The sequence below is a fragment of the Anopheles darlingi genome, chromosome 3 (genome assembly GCF_943734745.1).
Source record: "Anopheles darlingi chromosome 3, idAnoDarlMG_H_01, whole genome shotgun sequence".
NCBI classification, from domain to species: Eukaryota; Metazoa; Arthropoda; class Insecta; order Diptera; family Culicidae; genus Anopheles; species Anopheles darlingi.
Window position 1 is genome coordinate 53,181,748 of NC_064875.1, and position 18,364 is coordinate 53,200,111.

At 49.0% G+C, this 18,364-nt stretch overlaps 2 protein-coding genes across 4 annotated transcripts; one reads left to right on the forward strand and one right to left on the reverse strand.

Annotated features, from left to right (window-relative positions):
* Positions 1-213: 213 nt before the first annotated feature.
* Positions 214-5,336, forward strand: LOC125955593 (dextranase). Its single transcript, XM_049686730.1, has 3 exons — positions 214-243; positions 3,357-3,488; positions 3,867-5,336. The coding sequence occupies exons 1-3, from the start codon at positions 214-216 to the stop codon at positions 5,334-5,336; spliced, it is 1,632 nt and encodes a 543-aa protein (XP_049542687.1).
* A 687-nt stretch (positions 5,337-6,023) lies between these two features.
* On the reverse strand, positions 6,024-16,746 carry LOC125955167 (uncharacterized). 3 transcript variants are annotated; one of them, XM_049686149.1, is made up of 5 exons: positions 16,609-16,746; positions 8,262-8,576; positions 7,196-7,270; positions 6,878-7,131; positions 6,024-6,802 (listed from the first exon to the last, which is right to left on the reverse strand). In XM_049686149.1, the coding sequence occupies exons 2-5, from the start codon at positions 8,397-8,399 to the stop codon at positions 6,607-6,609; spliced, it is 663 nt and encodes a 220-aa protein (XP_049542106.1). In that variant the 5' UTR covers positions 8,400-8,576; positions 16,609-16,746; the 3' UTR covers positions 6,024-6,606. The 3 variants fall into 3 exon arrangements, with proteins under 3 accessions (XP_049542106.1, XP_049542105.1, XP_049542108.1); XM_049686148.1 differs by lacking the exon at positions 16,609-16,746 and adding an exon at positions 13,661-13,859; XM_049686151.1 differs by lacking the exon at positions 16,609-16,746 and adding an exon at positions 12,674-12,689.
* Positions 16,747-18,364: the final 1,618 nt, after the last annotated feature.

Here is an 18,364-nt window from a genome sequence, read left to right on the forward strand (position 1 = left end):
TACTGCTCCACATTCCCTGGCGTACATTCGCGGCTGACCTATATAATAATGACGTACCATAAAGTATTCTGGACCTGTCCCCGGGGGCCTACGGGAAGCCCACCTGCCTGCCATCCTGCCTTCTTTGCAATGCAAAACGCCATCCAGCGCCCTTCTGTCCAGCGGTCAGCGCTCAGCTCAGCGTTTGGTTCGCTTGTCGCGTGCAAACCAACGATGACGACGGAGACGGTGAATGGTCACTGGGTAGGCGCTAAGAACAGCGCCTACCAATGACTCCTTCTCGGTCATCCCGCGTACCCGTGACTGCCCGTGAGTGCAAATGTTCCGTTAATGAAATTATTGCCATCGAAATGCGACACCAAGGCCCAAGACCAGACCGGAGCGTCCGTGCCAAACCAAAAGAGTGCGCGCGCGCGCGCCCGCGGATTCATCGAGGTCCTCCCGGGCGGGGGAGGCCACGGCGCAGCCAAACACTGCCGTGCCATTTCCGAGCCACAACCATCGCGAGGTGAATAATTTATAAGTAAGCTCCTCTAAGGTGGGCGAAAGGAGTGGGGACCACATTCTTCATTCTATGGCGCCCGTCCACCATTTCTCTGCTGGGCCTGGCCCGATCGTAGGTACAAAGTCCTTCCTCACCAGGTCGCCCTACAACCTACAAGGGAAGCTTCCGATCCGAGACCAGGAAACGAAGGTTTCGGGGTGCTGTGGGCGAAAAGTGCAACGGTGCATGCCAATATGTACCATCCGGCTTGGGTGGTGGGCATAAGAATCTCTCCCCAATCGATCGATCGCTCCATCCGTCGATCATCGACCACCATCTCGAGGCGCCCAACGGACAGTTCTAGATTTGATTGCCCGGCCGACGTGCTTACCGAGTTTGATGGCCCGTTTTGGTACGGGATGACCATCGCCATTTGCAAATCTCGAGTTGTTGCGAAATGCACGGCAGGTGCGCCAGCAACCAGCCAGACGTAGACAGACTGGCCTTTCCTAGCTTTCTAGGACCTAGAATTGGCTTTTTTTTTCATTTGCATTCAACGGCCATAACGGTGATGGCAGGTCTGATTCACCAGTTGCATTGCCTTGTTTTTCTGTTTCGTTTTTTTTTTCACTCGTATTCTTCATTATGAGGTGAGTTCTTTAAGAATGTGCTGACCAAAGGTCATAACTTGCAACGGTTGTAACTTGTAAATAATGTCTTAAAAAATGTTCCAATTTAAAGTTAAATCAATTTAACAAGTTCGTTTCCGAATAATTTCTCACAATCCTCTTCAGTTTATAAACTACAGTGTATCTAACTTTATTACTCTTTTCTAAACGTTTTTAATTGTAATTTTTACTTCCTCGTTTTCATGAAATGAACCAGCTATCATAACGGCATCCATAGAACATCCCAAAGAATTTACCGAGCAAACAGAATTTGTTGAGAGTATTGCTTCCGGTCGAACTGTCGACACCAACGACTTCTCAGCACCAACCACGATGTTGGCTAGAGCAAGGTCACCGAAAACATGGATTGCCCTCGGTTCGAAGTTCTAAAAACCACCAATCGACAACGAGAACGAGAACGATCCCAACGGTCGGAACCAGCTCCGGAAGCAACCTGCATAGCGGGGCAAAAGGTCGCGGCACCACCGCTCGGTTCGGACCCAACATTCTGACAGCCAGGGGGCTTGAAGAGATGCCAAACGGTGCGAATGTGCGGCGTGTAGTGCTCTCCGTGTCGCCCAGGGTGTAAGCTTGGCTTAGCATTGCCGATGCTACCTGCATGCATAAAATGTCGAAGTGACTTCCGTTGGATGGCCGGTCCGCGCCAGTTGTCCCGTCGAATGCCTCCCGCGCAGCACGGTTAGATCAAGGCGGAGGCGGAGGTGCGGAAGGTGAAAACATGCGATGGCGATGACCAGCATACCGACGACGACGATCCGCACCCTCCTCGATGTTTTCTTCTCGCTCTCTCGCTCTCTCTATCTCTCGCTCGTTCGTGTTCGTTGGGACACATTTGTCCACTGGCAGTCAGTGTCCCCGTGTGGGTGTGTCCCTGTATTTGTATAGAGGGTTTAAATTTGATAGTCCAGGCGACAGACGACGTGTGCCTTGCGGGTATCGTCGTCGTTGTCGTCGTCGTCACGAGTCGTGGTCGTGGTCGTGGTCACTGTCGTCGTCGTCGTTGTCGTCGCGATTAGTAAGAGCTTTTCACTATAAATTGGTGGTGTTTGACAAATTTTCCGCACATACCCACAGCCGAGTGAGCGCGCGCCGGATCTGCTCCGATCAAGTTAATCCGTCAATCTGTCTTCGTCTTCCGCGTCATCGCTGCTTGCCGCATTCAGTGCATCCTGTGAGACTATTACGAGTCAACGGATAATAGTAGAAGTGGATCGATACCGTACAAAACAGCAGTACAGAACACCCGTGCCGGTCGTACGGTTGTCCGTTACTTTTAGCACAGCTGAAGTACGTTCGGTTTAAAAGGATCACCACCTGTGCGTTCTCGTGGTAGTGGTGTTCGTGCGAAAGAACCTTTCCTTGACTGCAGTGATAACTAGCGGTGGCCAACCATGTCGCGGTCTAGCGTGACACGAAATGCGGCGCTTCTCGCGCTTCTATGCTTAACGGTGGTGCTAACGGTGGACGCCAGAATACTGCCAGCTCGAGTAAGTGACTCACCAGCTTCCGTTTTGTGCAGCGCTTTACCCTCTTCCGTTTGGTTCGGTTACTAGTTCCGTTGATTTCCTATTGGTGATCCATTAGTCACTGTGCCGAATCGATTGCAATTCTCCAACTCAAATATCTGAGTGTTCTAATAGATTCACGGACATCAGAATGTTTGCAGACTCACAGAGATCAAATCGCTCTTGAGATTCCCTCAGAAGGATCTTCGAAAGTGAGCGATCAATTTAGTTTTAAACATTCGTTAATATTTCTCAAAATTAATCGATTTCGAAACGAATTCGTATCCTGCTTGAAGAGAAAACATACTCTCTTATCGCTCTCGATTTACTTCACCAATAAAGCACGATCGATCGATTGGACAACGAACAACAACGAGCGGAAGGATCGATCGAAGATCGCCCAAAACGATAATGGGGTGTTCGAAGTTGCCGAACTTTCCATTCAATTGCCAGTCCATTGAACCAATCAAGCACGCGTAGGGTCCAAATATGGCATCACTAGTGGCGCCCATCCGTGTCCGTAATGCGCGGACGAGCAGGGCGTTATGATCTCTCACGCCCGCCCTCATCATACGCCGAAAACAGGCGGCCATGCTAGACGTTTTATGCATTTGTAAAAGTGTCATTAATTTATTTGTTGGTTTTCTGTGTGTGCCCTTTTTCGATTCCCCTTTCCAGAGCAAACAAGTGAAAGTGTACAGCTACGTGCTGCCTGCCGGTGCCGAGGAGATACGTGACGACATTAGTCACTCGTTTGCGTGCGGCAACCGTAGCGACGGGTTCTACGTCGACATCGACAACGACTGCCAGGTAAGGGATTCACACGGTTCGAATGTGCTGTATGACGAGGGCATCGGCTTTGGAGAAAAGCCATTGCTCCATATTGAGCAGGACACCCCTTGGCTAGTGTAGGTGCACACCATCATCGCCATCATGAGGATCCTGATGACTGTCGTGTAGAGGTCACTTAGCTTTCCAGCAATGTCATTCTTCAGCGTTAATGATCGATTGTTTGCGACTGTCCTCTACGTAGTTTTGCGACTGCCGCAAGTAAAGTTAAAAGGATTTGATTCACTCTAGTTCAGACATTCCGTACAACTTATGATAAGATCCTCGGAAGGTGAAGCTAATCGTTTACTACCTTTTTTCTCTGTTGACGCGATCGGTTGCACTGCTTCGTTGAAATAGATCTTCCACCGATGCCAAGATAAGGCACGGTTCAGCTTTATCTGTGCCGAGCGCACGGTCTTCAGCCAGATGTACCAAACGTGCGTTCATGATGGTCAGCTGGGCTATCCATGTGAAGACTCCGTCCAGTACTATCCAGATGGTGAAGGATACGAACCGTCCGCGATGGAAGCCGGTCCAGAGTCATCCGCTGCCGAGGAATCACCTCAACCAGCAGAACAACCTTCTGCTCCTGCCGAGGAACTGGAAGCACCACAAGCAGCACCATCGAAGGCAGCAGAAATCGCCGTTCCCAAAGATGAAGACAATCAGAATGCCGCCAATGAGATGCCCCAGGATAATGAATCGCAGGCAGTTGCTAGTGATGTGATGGTAAAAGATGAGCCAGAGCAGCACCAGCAGCGGGAACAGGAGCAGTTCACTCATCACCAAGTGAATGCGGATCTGTTCGATTCGATCGAGGAGGAAACCGATGATCTGCCATCGGAAAACACTGCCCAGGAGGAGCTGGATGAAACAGATCCACCAGCCGCTGCCAGTGTGCCAGCAGCCACACCGACTGAAGAAGCTACGGCCGAGGCCACCAGCCAGGAGGACACACGGGAGGTTGAAGTGCAGGAAGATGATGCTGGAGCTACACAACCGATCGTTATCGTTTCCGAATCATTCCCAGCAACCGCTGCGACAGAGGCCGATGATGCTGAAAGCTCCCCATCGGAAGACGCTATCGCCACAGAAGCCATCGCCAGCCCGGTACATGAGGCAACCGATACTAGCGAACCCGAACCGGACGCCAGTGCGGCCTCGCTCTTAAACGCGGTGCAAATGGTCGAAGAACTGGAACCGATCGTGCACGACATTCCGGTTGAGAATGCGGAAAATGATAAACCGCAAGCTTCTGGTAATCTGGTAGAGGACCCTACGCTTACCAATGTTGATGCCACGTCTAGCATTGAAGACAACGAGGTGCTGCCCGAAATGGACGCTCCTAGTGAAGCCAATTTGGATATGGCACCATTGACGGACACCACCGTAACCGATGCGGTCGTGTCGGCCACTCCTGAGGAAGGGCAGGAGATGGAAAGTAACGCAGTAAACGACGCCAAGGTGAACGAACTAGTACCGGTGGGCGATGAATCATCCGAATCGGAAGTGATCGTCAGTGGCGATGTCAGCGCGGTGACCGATTCGGATGAAGCGGAAGTGGCTGACGTCAAACCGACGGATGAGGTAGAACACAGTGTAGTGCTGTTGGCTGACGCACCTGTACAACCGGAACGACCACTCGAGAGTCCTGCCATCGTGGAGGAGATGGCCCCACCGCGACCGCACGATAGCGTAGAACTGCCGGAGTTGATCGTGTCGACCGAGTTTCACCTGGAGGCCGCTGCCGCTACCCAGCGACCACCGATCCGACGAAGGAAGACCTTCCTCTTCCGAGCGGACGCGATTCGATCGAAGCATCACTAACGCCGCAAGAAAGGTAGAGAACAGGTGCAGATCGTAAACCCGGCTGGCAAGGGTAGCGCCACTGCATACTGTGTATACCTGTGTAGCTTCCTGGCTCACCGTCCCTAGGTTAAGTTAATTTATTTCCATCTCCCAACACCAACCGGCTCCGTCATACGGCGAGGTTGCGTTTTGCAACCTCTCCGCGTTCCACCCGATTTCCCGGGTATCAGTTGATGACAAACGAACTTCTGTCGAAGTAAACTTTTCAAAAATTAAAACCAACCGAGTGTCTTTTGCTACGGGAACTAAATGTTGAAAGAAGTCTTGATGTGTGGAAACCTCATGCTACTGCTTTATAAAATTGTAAGTATGCAAACTTTGATGAGTTGCTTAAAGAGATACTAAAAATGGAGTTCATGTACGATACACGGCAATAACCGTGAAGATGGTCCAGTGAAGCTCTCAAAGGCCTTTTCCAAACTTATCTTTTTGTTCATGCGATTTTTATGCTTTGCCCATTCGAAACACGTGCATAAAGCATAATCGTTTCAATTGAATCTAGTTGATTGTTGATTGATAGTTGATTGATCATTTTTATGATTCTTGTTTGAATGCTATATTTGCAAACGATTAAACTTTTTTGTGGCATTGGCATTAAGAATTTTTTAACGACACTAACCAATCCCAACTAGACAAATATTTGTTCTTAGGCGTACCGCATGGTGCCTGCCGGAAGATGTTACAACGATTCCACTCGTAAATGTTTATTGGATTAAAAATACTATACAATATAGCTCGATCTCGCACTCGATCGTTGCTACGCAGACACATTCTCACAACGAAATAGACTTACTTATAAGAAAAAGAAAAAAAACAATTGTAACTGTTTTGCCTCATCGTGCTTCCCGTTTTGTACAGCGTTTCGTTCTAACGAATCTTCTTTCTTCATTTTGTAAAAGAAAAGCGAAAAAGCAGGCAGACAGTGCTTGCTCCACCTTTCCTTCTTCTACGGTCCCTGGTGTAAAACGCTTCACTAAAACAACATAAACTTCAATGATAAACAAAACAAAAAGCCAATAGCAGTAGTAGGAATGCACGGATGCACATTTGGTAGACCTCATGCGTAGGTAAGTAACCAGTTCGCCATCCAGCGGCTCGACACCGTTTACGAAACAGAACGACCGTGGAGCATACATTTTACGACTAGGATTTGCACTCAGGTTGATCCCGTGTGTGTGTGTGTGTGTTTTGGGGAAGGTGCATGTGTAGGGGTGTACAATGGTGTGTTTCACGCTTCCGTTTCCTGCTCGGTAATATCGAGCTGCATCTCCTCCGGTGTCCGCAGGTCGATGGCAAACTTCTTCCGTGTCATCTTCTCGGAATCGCCACCCGCTCCACCATTATGCTCCTCGGCTTCCTTCACGCGTTTCGAGTAATCCTGGAAGGAAGCGGCCAATGCGAACGTCAACTTTCGGGCCATCGCTCTGTTGATAAGAAAAAAAAACGATTATCAATTCATCACTATCGAAAACTGGAGCTCCATCGATCTCACGGCTTACCGGCTGTCACACACGAACGCGTGCACATCGAAGGGGTTTTTCTCTTTGAGGTTGTAGTTTTCCTTCACCACTATCATCGCAAAGACGCGCGTGTAGACGAGATCCTGTACACCGTACGAGATCGTGTCGATGGTGAAGTTCGACATCGATGAAAGCTTCGACGTGATGGACTCGATTTTTACCCCATCCAGCGAGACGGTTAGATTGCAGAACGGAAGAATCCTGTTCGGGGGTAGGTTCTTGGCGACACTGACCTGAAACGTGCCGGACAAAGCATTAGAAACGCATTCCATCCGTTGGGAGAACTTGGACACTTACTAGATGATCCACCGGTAGCCTCGTATGTTTGATTCCCCAAAGGCCCGTGGCCGGTTGACTGCCAAGGTATTTAACCTAACAAAGAGAATAGAGGTGAGATAGGTTATACCACGTTGGATTAGTACACTGGAATAGCTGTTTATGTTCGATACACCCAATAACAATGCGTTTATCGTGACCGGTTCCTGTTAGCTCGCTGGCCACAATAATGAAAAACGGTTTCAGCCAGGCAGCTTCTATCTCGAAGGCACCGAAAAATGAGAAACATTGGAAAAGGTACTTGAAACCGGTTCATTGCCATGAAGAAGCACCGAAAACAACCTTCATGGCTCCATGGCTGAATGGTTTCATGTTGGAAGCGATGTTATATCCAAATGAAACATTAACAATACTGCCAGGAGAGGCTTTGTCCCCGTTCATAACCGGCATGAGAGTAGGCAATTGAACATGATCATGATGACTATCTTATAGTTCGGATTGTGTAACGGTTTGTTCCGAAGGAAATAGGTTCTTCCATCGAATGTGTTGATGGCCGGTAGTCTATTTTAACCGACAGCCACAGAACATACTAATTGGACTAGAATGTGACGTTGCAAAACGGCGTCCAAATTCCATAAACCTTCACCGCCATCCCACAGTCACTACCAAACCCTCCCGACCAGACAATCGTCGTCGAGCGGAAACTGTGATGGTTGATGGACGCCCAACAATGCACCCCAGAACGGACGGACTGGACAGTCGGAAACAACGCAGCGGAAACAACATCCAAAAGCTTTCCACATTACTACCTTCTCGGACCTCGGTCCAATCCGAGATCGTACACCACGTGCACGTGTGTTTCTCCTGTGACGCCGCGTAGTACAGATGCATGCATGCGGAACATGCCGAGCGGGCAGAAGGGGAAACGCAAAGTCGAAAACGAAAATATAACAAAACCGGGAGCCTCACACAAACTGATCTCGCACCCCGTAGGCCATCCCCCATCATCATTATGCACGGTCCAGTGGATAGCCAGCATGCGTGTAACAGTCCGGGGCCACCGGGAGTGGCGCACCTGTGAACTCACCTTAAACGAGATCGGAAGATCCTTAACGGTCACTTGTACATCCGGTGAATCGTTGTTGTTGTTGTTGTTACTGTTGGTTGTGGTGGTAGTGTTGGAGGCCGGATTGGCCGCCGCATTACTGCTTATCTTAGTAGACATGTTGACTGTAGTTTTTTGCCGTTTTCGTAGTCAGTAGCAGAACAATACCTTTGAACCTGTTAGCTTCGCAGTACACTAGGTACTGTGTTGGTTCACTTTCGACGTCACGGGACCTTCTACCGGAACGATACCGATAAAAAAAACAGTTCGCGTACTACCACGTGATGACTTATGTCTCTGTAAAAAGCAGTAAAAGTAAAACCATCACTTCAGATTAATTTAGCAAACATACGATTACAATGCGTCACTTTGGAAACCCATACTAATAGTTATGCGAAATTAAAACGAATGATTAATCAACACCACAACCGTAATCGAAATGGAACCGCAGTAGTTATGAAATGTGTGACACAATCGTGCGCTGTCATTCCGATGCCATTGGCAAAGCACTGGCATCGGTGGCGAAAAGTCACTGACTCTATGCGCGGAAAATTGCGTGATAAACTCTCGCCCAAGGGTACGGCGCCACGGAACACACCTGGTAGCATAACGGAAAAGATTGCTTGCCTCTTGCAACGTGATCGATGCGCCCCCGGTTCATCCGAAGAAAAGTGGACAGAGTTCGTCCACAAAACTCAAGGGGAATAGTGGCTGTGAGGCTGTGAAACCTTCCGCCCTCCGACGATGCGTGACCATCCATCAACCTTTGGTCAAACGAGCGGAGCTCGCTGCCGAATAGCTGCCACACTGGCCGCCACGGAGATTGTTGTCGCTGGGCGCGGCCATTTTCATCGAAAGCATCTCTAGCCGCGTTTGTCCAGTTTTCCACGTACGTCCGTACGTTTTCATCCATTTTTCGGACACAGCGGAAGCGTATTGTAACACCGGCGGGCGCTCGCGTAATACACAGGTTTCGGAGCCTTCATTGCTTCCGACATCCATTCCGGCCGGTGTAAACGTGCATTAAAATGAGTTTTATATCGAGGGCCCTCTCATTACCTTTCGCTTCGGTGAGTCGATGGTAGTGGATGGATATGGTCATAAAACCGGGCTAGAAAGTCGAGAGTCAGGCACAGGCACAGGAGGGGCCTGTTGGAAGCATCCCCAAAAAAGATGACCTCCCTGGAGGGTCAAGGAAAGTTTTAAAAATACGGTGGCATATTTTCTATATGTTTTCAAATTATATAAAGCATTACACAAGTGGAAGATATAAATAATATCGATTTTTATTCAACTGTAATGCTAATTTGTTTCCAATTGTTCAATTGTAAAAAACAGCACTGACACCACCTCCAGCCAGGGCCAGCATGGCACCGAGCAACATAAATTATGTGTCCCTGATAATAATAAAACAGCATAAGCTGCTGCAAGTACGTTTCGTCCCCTGAAAATGCAAACAAAAAACCCGCAGCCCAACCGTGCCAAAAACGCACCGACAAACCGACAGCGCGGACAAACGCGGTGCAAAATTCAAACATTTCACGGCAAAACCGGCTCGCCTCACGAGAGATATTGTTTCGAACCGTGGCGGCCCATGACGGCGTAGAACCATGGGCTTGCTGGGAGTTGGAATTGAATGACGGAACGGGTCGTGTGGTGCGGTGTGTGATTTGTAGTGTGTCCGTTGCTATTGTTCTTTTGTCGCGCCTACTGACACCGGGTACAGACGGACGGCCAGACCGCGGACGGTCAGTTCCGGTTCTACTACTGTTTGACGCACAGGAGCTGCAGCTATTGCGTGTCTCAGTCACCTCAGTCTACGCGACACACTAATGGACCAGACGACTGCAAATGCATGCGGCTTGTGGTTATTCCGACAAGTTATAGATGCAACCACCGCAACGGACCATCCCGTTCTTCGTTTGCCACAATTTGATCATATCAAATAATGAGCGATAATTTTAGAATAATTCTTTTGGGAGAACATTTTAAAAACATTATCGAGAACGCTACACTAACACTGCAGCGGCACACTTGCTCAACTATTTATACAACCAGGCAGCGCATGCCGTGAGCTCTAGAGCCTTGGCATCGGTCCAACTCATGGCATGCTCGGTAGTACATCGATCTGCTTGTAACGCGTCCCTCCAAGATCTGAGCAACCCGGCTGCCAAATCTATCCCGTTCAGTGACACCGATGAGTCATTCCGACATTTGCCTAACGATGCGCTGGGATGCACGGACGCCAAAAACGGCATTACCAATTCCTTGCCCGAGACAACGGGTGTGAGGAGTGTGTCAAGATTAATCTCTCGATTTAAATAACCCCGCTTCCATCACTACCCCTCTATGCTCTTCGTTCGACGGCTAAAGGGCGTCTTGTTAGGCGCGACACGTTAAGTCGGCGTTCAGCCGTGACGACGCCATGGCACCTGCTGTGCCAACTTGCAAAGTACTTATACGAAACGGCACCCCGTGGATGGGGAGAGGATTTAATTGTAATTTAATCGCAACGTCTCGCGTTTGATGCAAGCTCAAGCTGTGAGCATGCCTTTGCCGAACGGTCGGAAGTCTGGTTCGGTGATTGATTTCCCCTTCGCTCATTATGCCCTCCATTTTGGACGCAGCGATGGAAGTCTTGCAGCGCATTAGATCACGTGTTTGCGAAATTCGTAACAGGGTGTTGGGTATTAGGAGAAGATTCCATAAAATATCGGCTCACAAGTCTGACCACATCGAACGATGGATCGCGGACGCGTTGATGAAACGTGTTCTCTATTTCGCGTATCAATAATATGCCACCATGTCACTATCACGCAAGACGACTGTCGCGATTGCGTTGTCGTATCGTCCCCGAGTGTTGTCTGGTAGTCTATCTTATCGCTCACTTGTCTCTTCGATTCATAAAACGCTTTATTATTTGCCGCAGTGGGCAATACGGACGGTGAAGGCGGTTGGTTGGAAAACACTATCTTTTCAGGGCACTCAATAGCGATGATTGCCTCGAACATTGCTCGCCAACGGTGGTGACCACACGTCGTAATGACAACGTACTCTTTGAAAACTTTTACAACATAATTCGTACTGATATACATTAATTGTTTTTATAACACCTTAAATGGCGCATGAAGATGTTTTTCGCTTTAATAGAAATGTTGCAAACTCGGAAATATCTCGAATGCTTTAGCGCTCCACTGCCTACAATGAATTCTCTATTTCGTGGCGTTTCACAAGCAGACTCAGATGCTTTCTGTTAGCAAGGCATCAACATACGTTCAGCATCGCTAGACAATCCTTTGGTTAACAACTTTGCTTGCATCTTTAAGGCGCTTCGTTTACTAAGTTGTTGCACGATAATAAAAGGACTACCAAAATGATCTCTAGCGAGGGACGCAATTGTCGAAATTAAAAATTTCTCTTCGAACATTTTGCACGTCGCTTGCTCATTTTCATCAATCAGCAGACGCCCGAGACGGGTGGGCCGTCCTAAATTCATCATTTCGATGCCATCAAGTGCCCTGTCTGGGTACAGCACATCAATGCGCCAACGCTTGATGAGGAGAACCATGATGAAGAAGCCACCACTCGGACACCGCAAAGTACAAAACGGCCCACCACCGAATTACCCTGGGCACGTGCAATGCAATGATTGCCGTCGCCATTGCTGACCACTTTTTCGAGCAAAACTGCGAGAGATGGACCAGTTCAGCTATTTTTGGCCGATTAGAAAAGAGTTGGGTAGGTGGAAGGCGGTGCAATAAACACGAAAAAAGTAGAGATGAAGATAACAAGAAAAAATAAACACCACCGATGCAATACAAAACTGAAATAAAAATCATTAGCATTATTATAGCATGGTGCCACCCATTTGGGTGGAAAGTGGTGCGCGGTGAAACATCCGCGTCGATGAACAAAAAAAACGGAAACGAAACGGAAGCAAATTACGGCGGATGTGACCGAGCAGCGGGGGTGGAAACATGTTTAATGCACCGAATTTTCACTGGATTCCCCCTTCCCATGTAGCGATCACCAACGATCGTAAAATCACTGTCCACGCTTGACCGGCGCTGGGAATCACAGAGATGCACTAAATCTCTTCGTGGAAATGAAAATGCATGTCACAATCGATCGCCTTCCTAAAAAAATCCTTAGCTAAAAAAAGTCTTGTTTTCATTCCTCAACACAACCTGTATTGCAATGCGGAAAACAACACTTCAAAACACCTCGCCCACAGTTACTCCAGGACTATCTGATCAGTGATCTCGCGTATCCAGTGACGCGCACTGACATAAATCATGTACGTGGCGATAAGAATAACGGTAACTTTCGCCATCGGCATCGCCGTGACCATGACACTTCATTTTTAGCTGTTGTCCACCATTAGTGCTGATTACCTGATCGATGTGGTCCCGACGACGAGCTCAAAACAAGACAAAAAACCACCTCCACGAACATTCGATCGATTCGCAGCACAGCGTACTCCGATCTCTAGCGCGAACGGATCTCGTGCGAACGCCACCGAAAGACCAAAACAAAAGCCCCCGCCGAAATTGGTCCCAACTCTCGCACGGATAGTTCACCTAGTTTTTGCACTCGATCAGCATCCCGTTTCCCGCTGTCCGCTGTCCGCGGGTGCTTTAACGCGACAGCCATGCTTTCGGGGCTGCCCGGCGAACCGTGAAGCCACCAGACCGACCAGACATTTCACTTTCCGCTTTCCTGTGCGTTCCAAAGACGCTCCAACATAGATCGAAAAAGACGATCCGTGGTTCTCTCTTTCTTTTTTGGGCATTTTCTTCGCCGGCTATTTCACGAGATTTCGTTTCTGTCAGAAAGCAACGCGACCAACCATAACGACAGCGAGGCTTGTCCGGATGACCTAGTGCCTCTGGATCGTTCTCTGATGAAGCGAAGCTCAAGGGCCGAGGAAGAAAAACAAAGCCCCAAAAACATTCACAAAACATATTGCGATGGTTTAGTAGAAAGTGAAACAAGCCGGCTGGCCGGTGAGTCAACCTTAGGCACTGTGAAGTCACCGCATAACCGCCACTCCGGTAACGGCAGTAGACAACCGGCGCAGACCACCACCCCCCTTTAACCTTCTCCGGCGCGACGTAAAATGCGTATAATGAACCGTGGCAAGCAACACAAACACCACCTACTTCACGCGAACTTTCTCACTCACTTGGCACAAAGGTTCAACCGCTGGCGAGAGGCACTGGGAGTGATCACGCAGAGGATGGATGTGAATCATTCGGAGCGCGATTCTAAACTGACCACGAATGCTGTGGTGGCTGCTGGCTGCGAACTCGCACGCAGCTCCATTAACAAAGGTTGTTGGTGGGCGTGCTGGTCGCTAGACGGATCTGGCACTAATATACCTTAAATCGAATGACCTCGGTGGCGGTGGCGATGCGTTCTCTGCGATTGTTCTTAATTGTTCAGCGACATCCACAACGATGAAACAGGAAATCCTTGAAGAGTTGTCCCGTTTCACGTTCTAATTACATTTGACAAAACGTCGCCAAAAACTTGCAACGTGTTTAACACACAACACAACCCGTGGCCAGGCCAAGCCAAGAAACGAAACGGAACTGAGGCGAGCGTGCGACTAAACCCAGGAACCTTATCTTATCTTATCGCACCGTTGGTGAATGATGGCAGAACGACTGTGGTGTGTGCTGGACCTGATAACGAATCACTTGCCAGCTGGTGCCGAACAATGAGCTCCGGGCCAGTGGGCGAAGGGGGCCAGCGTGACTAACGCTAACGCACATTCGCCAACCTGGCAGTACCGTTGTGCAAACAGTGTGGCCATGACGTGGCCAGACCGCGGCTAGAATGTGTACCTCCCACGAAATTGTTTCCTTTCTTATGCGCACACGTTCTCACTCCCGGTTCCCGGGTTTTACCAAAACAAATAGCTATGCACAATGAACGGGAATGTGGTCGGTGCGGTGCGGTGGTTATGATCATGCTGTTTGGCCCGTTCAATTGGCCACCAAACGGCACCCACGTCATCGAACACCCGCAAAGGCCGTAGCCGAATACAAAGAGGAACCCGTAGGTCCGTTCATTATCGGCAGCGGATCAAGTGAGCGGATCCGTTATGACGGCCCGATCGAATAGGAATCAATCAACGAAAAAGGCCACGCGTGTGGTGCGTTTTGAGAACTCGGTATACGGCTTTGGGCCGACCAGAATCCGGATGTGGGTCATACCGATGTGAGGAGTCCCGTTTCGTTGTTTTATCGGGAAAATGGAACGTAATTTGAGCACGGCACCGGTGCATACCGTCGGATTGGTGTTTCTCGTCCAGTGTACCGTGCCTATGTGCCAGTATCAAGCATAATTGAGAGATCATAAAATTGGTAGATCATAATTAGAGAAGCAAAGATCCTTTCATCGTTAAGTAAGAAAATCGTGAATTTATGGTAAAAGATGCCAATAACTAATCCACACTCTGGGATTACCTTCAAAAACAAATCAAAATCCTGCGGCAAATGAGAAAACGGGCAACGATCACTGTTGAACAAGATCTGTCTTCCTGCCCCTCCGGAGGCGCCATCTTTCTCTTCGCCGAAAAGATGAACTTTCATATTGGACAACCCGATCGTACGGTCGGGACGGTTTATTCTCCTGCTTCTCTTCAACCATTAATTAGAAAACATACTTTTCGTCTATGTAAAACGAAAGTAACATTTATGACTGGCGTGGGAAATGGTCCATTTCGGCACGTACCTCCGGCCGGCCATTAGTCTAAACACACGCACACCGATCGGTACGAAGCGATCGCATAAACACTGGCTCTTCATTTTCCGAACAACAAACATGTGGCGTAACACAAATAACTCCCCAAAAAACGCTCCAACAGTTTGGCACAATGAGCAATGCCCGGATCGGTAAGAGTAAATAGTGTAAGTAGAGAAGCAGAGGGAAGAGTACTCGCGACAGAAGGTGAGGGATACGCAAGGGCATAAATAACATGCGGCACGGGTTGTTGGCAGCGAAGAAAGGTCGGCAAGGATCGTTGGGCCGGGAGCCGGGATGTAAACAAACTCCCGCCTCACGGTACGGCCACTACCATATACTGTCACTCAATTGCTGCTTCAATTGGCTAAATAGAAGGCAATTGGGGTACGTGCCAGCGTAGGCCATGCTCACAAACTAGGGGGGAATTTGCAAATTTTGAAGACGCCAACATGGCAACCGGTTAGTGGCGTGCATCACGTTTTCCTCACTCAGTGAAGCAGCAAGCATCGTGAGGGATGCTTTACAGAGAACCAATTGCACGGGAAGTGAGGGGATGAGTTTCCAAATCTGCGATACACCGCCATAGCGGCCAAGATTGCACACTTTCGCGCGCGGAAATCAATAGGAACCCCGCTGAAGGCACCGTTTGTCCGAGCGTTGAACTGAAAATCGGGATGAAGAAATGGAATAGAGGGACAGGCACACACACAGACACACACGTACACTGTGGAGCCCAACACATGGCGCACTTCCGGACAACGATGGTGGCTGATGGGACCGGTGAAGGGAAACATAAATTGCCAAGAAGTGGCATCGACGGTGGCAGCAGCAGCAATTTGCCTATCAATTGCCATCTGCTGCTCGGACTGCCGCAGATGGATCGTTCCGTTTCATCCGCCATCCACCACTTCATCCGGGGAAGCACTTTCCATCAACCGAACGACAACAATCCATCCCACAAAGACACTTAGTTCGCAAAAAATGGTCTGCGCGAAATTCAAGCTATAGTTCGCAGCACTTCGTGGCCTCCAAAAAAAGTGGCCCCAAGGTTTTTCAAACATGCGTTGTTCGCGAGATTCCACCGCTTTTTCGCTGACACACCTGGGGAGCACTGGCACGGGCGGCTGGTTGCGCGGGGTTGGGGTCGACACCAGTGTTGCTCACTAAACAAAAATGCAAAACAAACGTTTTACATTATCCCAGCCCTGCAGGCGTTCGTCACAAAACGTACAAACTGTACTGGTGTAAAGCACACACACATACACCGATACCAGCAACACCGAGAGAATCCTTATCAATGCACGCAACTTTGGGGTTGGGGCTGGGGGTTTCACCGACTGTCACCATAACCTCACATTCGGTAGCTATAGTCACTCACCGGTTCACTATCATCCACCTGGCATGGATCAGACCCAGCCACCCAGCCCCGCAGTGTGGTTAGTTTCGATTCCGTTTGCTGCTGCCGTCTCGTGGTTTATGGTTTAATTCACGAAAGTTGCACCACAACAACAGCAAGCCCAGAGTCCGCTGGTCTCTGTCCGCGGGTTAACCTAATTTATCATTTTCGTATACGCACCTTTACACCACATTTCCGCACCGCACTACCGGCGGTTGGGCGCCCATGGAACACGTTTCGTTTGCGCACCGCTGCGAAGCAACCCGATTGCGGCCGAGGACTGACGCGGTCTTTCTAACGTTCGCTCACTTCGCTGCCGGGCGGTTCGCGGATAACTGATCCACGCGCGAGACCACCACGCGTGCTCACCTGCACCGCGTACCACGATTCCGCCGGTCTGGTGAGCGGGGCTAGTGACGACGGACAGTGATGGAGCGAACCGTTTCCACCTCGTGATGCACGCACCCCACATCCGAAGGGTAGTCCGATCGTAGCGCAGTCTGGCCCGGTCTGTGTACTGTGTGTGTTTCTATCAGTTCCGTTGCGAATGGGGAAGAACATCATCACGTGGCGCGATGGAGGTGCGTACGAATTCAGATGCCCCCGGCTTTGGGCGAGAACCCTTCACTTGCCCCTTTTTTTTTTTTGCTTTGTTTCACTGCCGCCCGTTCCGTTTCGCTAGCCACAGACGAAAATGGGGGGAAATGGATGGGCTTTATGTTAGGGGCGGACGCCAGTCGACCGTTGGTGATGCATCCGTTTGGATTTTGTCTTTATGTTTGCCGCTCGTCAGGTGCAGTGTGATCGTTGGACCGACTCTTTTCGAACTTGTAATATCGTTTTATTGGTGATTTAAAGGTTAAATTTCGAGCGAACAGAACATCTAGCATTTGCTCTTATCCCTGCACGTGATTTAATATAGCAATTTCAAAACAACTTATTTACCTCACACGATCAGCCACTATCAGAACGATGCAACTGATCTTAATATAGATTATTTTTAATGCTTTTGAGGAAAATTTATCAAAAATACCAAGGGAAAGGGAACGTTTCCAGTGTGGCCAGCGAGTCGAAACAAGCGACTTTTTCGATGCATCATTCATTGGTGATCTTCACTAGGTGGTGACACATGCCTGCGACGAATTTCGACTCGGTTTTTGAGCAACCGTAACGCGCATCGAGAGTGTTGTGTAGCGGTGGCGGAAGGAAAAACATGAAATTTAAGCTCACTACCAGCGTATGTATTATTAATGACGATCGGTACTGTCACAATACTTTTGCTTCACGGATGATGCGGGTCATTTATCAGCGTGCCGTGTCTTTGTAGCGCGTCGGTTGAACGAGATATCGTAAAAGATTAGCAATCGTACAAATCAATCGGTCCGCACGAAACACTTACTTTCATGCAGGCAGCTCAGAAGTGAAATAGAGGTTTAGACTACTTTATTGGCAACCGGTATACAGATCTAAATCTTTACTCCATCAACGGTAGTCCTCCACGTCCTCCACGAAACGTCCCCAAGGTTCCTGCCGGGTTTCGGCAACACGTGGTGCATTTTGCGCCCGAAGCTTCTGGGCCACAAGTTTGCTGGACTCGGGCTCCCCCACGACACGGTAGAAGTACGCGTCCTTTTGTGACAGAGTCATCAGCAGCAAAGCCTTCTTCACTGATGAGGAAGGACACCTGCAAACAGAACTCTCTCCTACCATGATGGAGACGCAATCATGAGCCTAGTTTGGACCTCCAAGGACTCATTAACCACGATGTATGGAGGTTTTAAAAAAATCTGTATCTTTATCATTTCCGATTCGATTGATAAAAAAATTTCAAGGAATACTGTTGAAAAGTTAAAACTTTGGATTCTCCGAGGTTTATGTTTTTGACCAAAACCTACACCTTTTCTCGTTGTGCAAGAGAAATCGATGAAACACCATT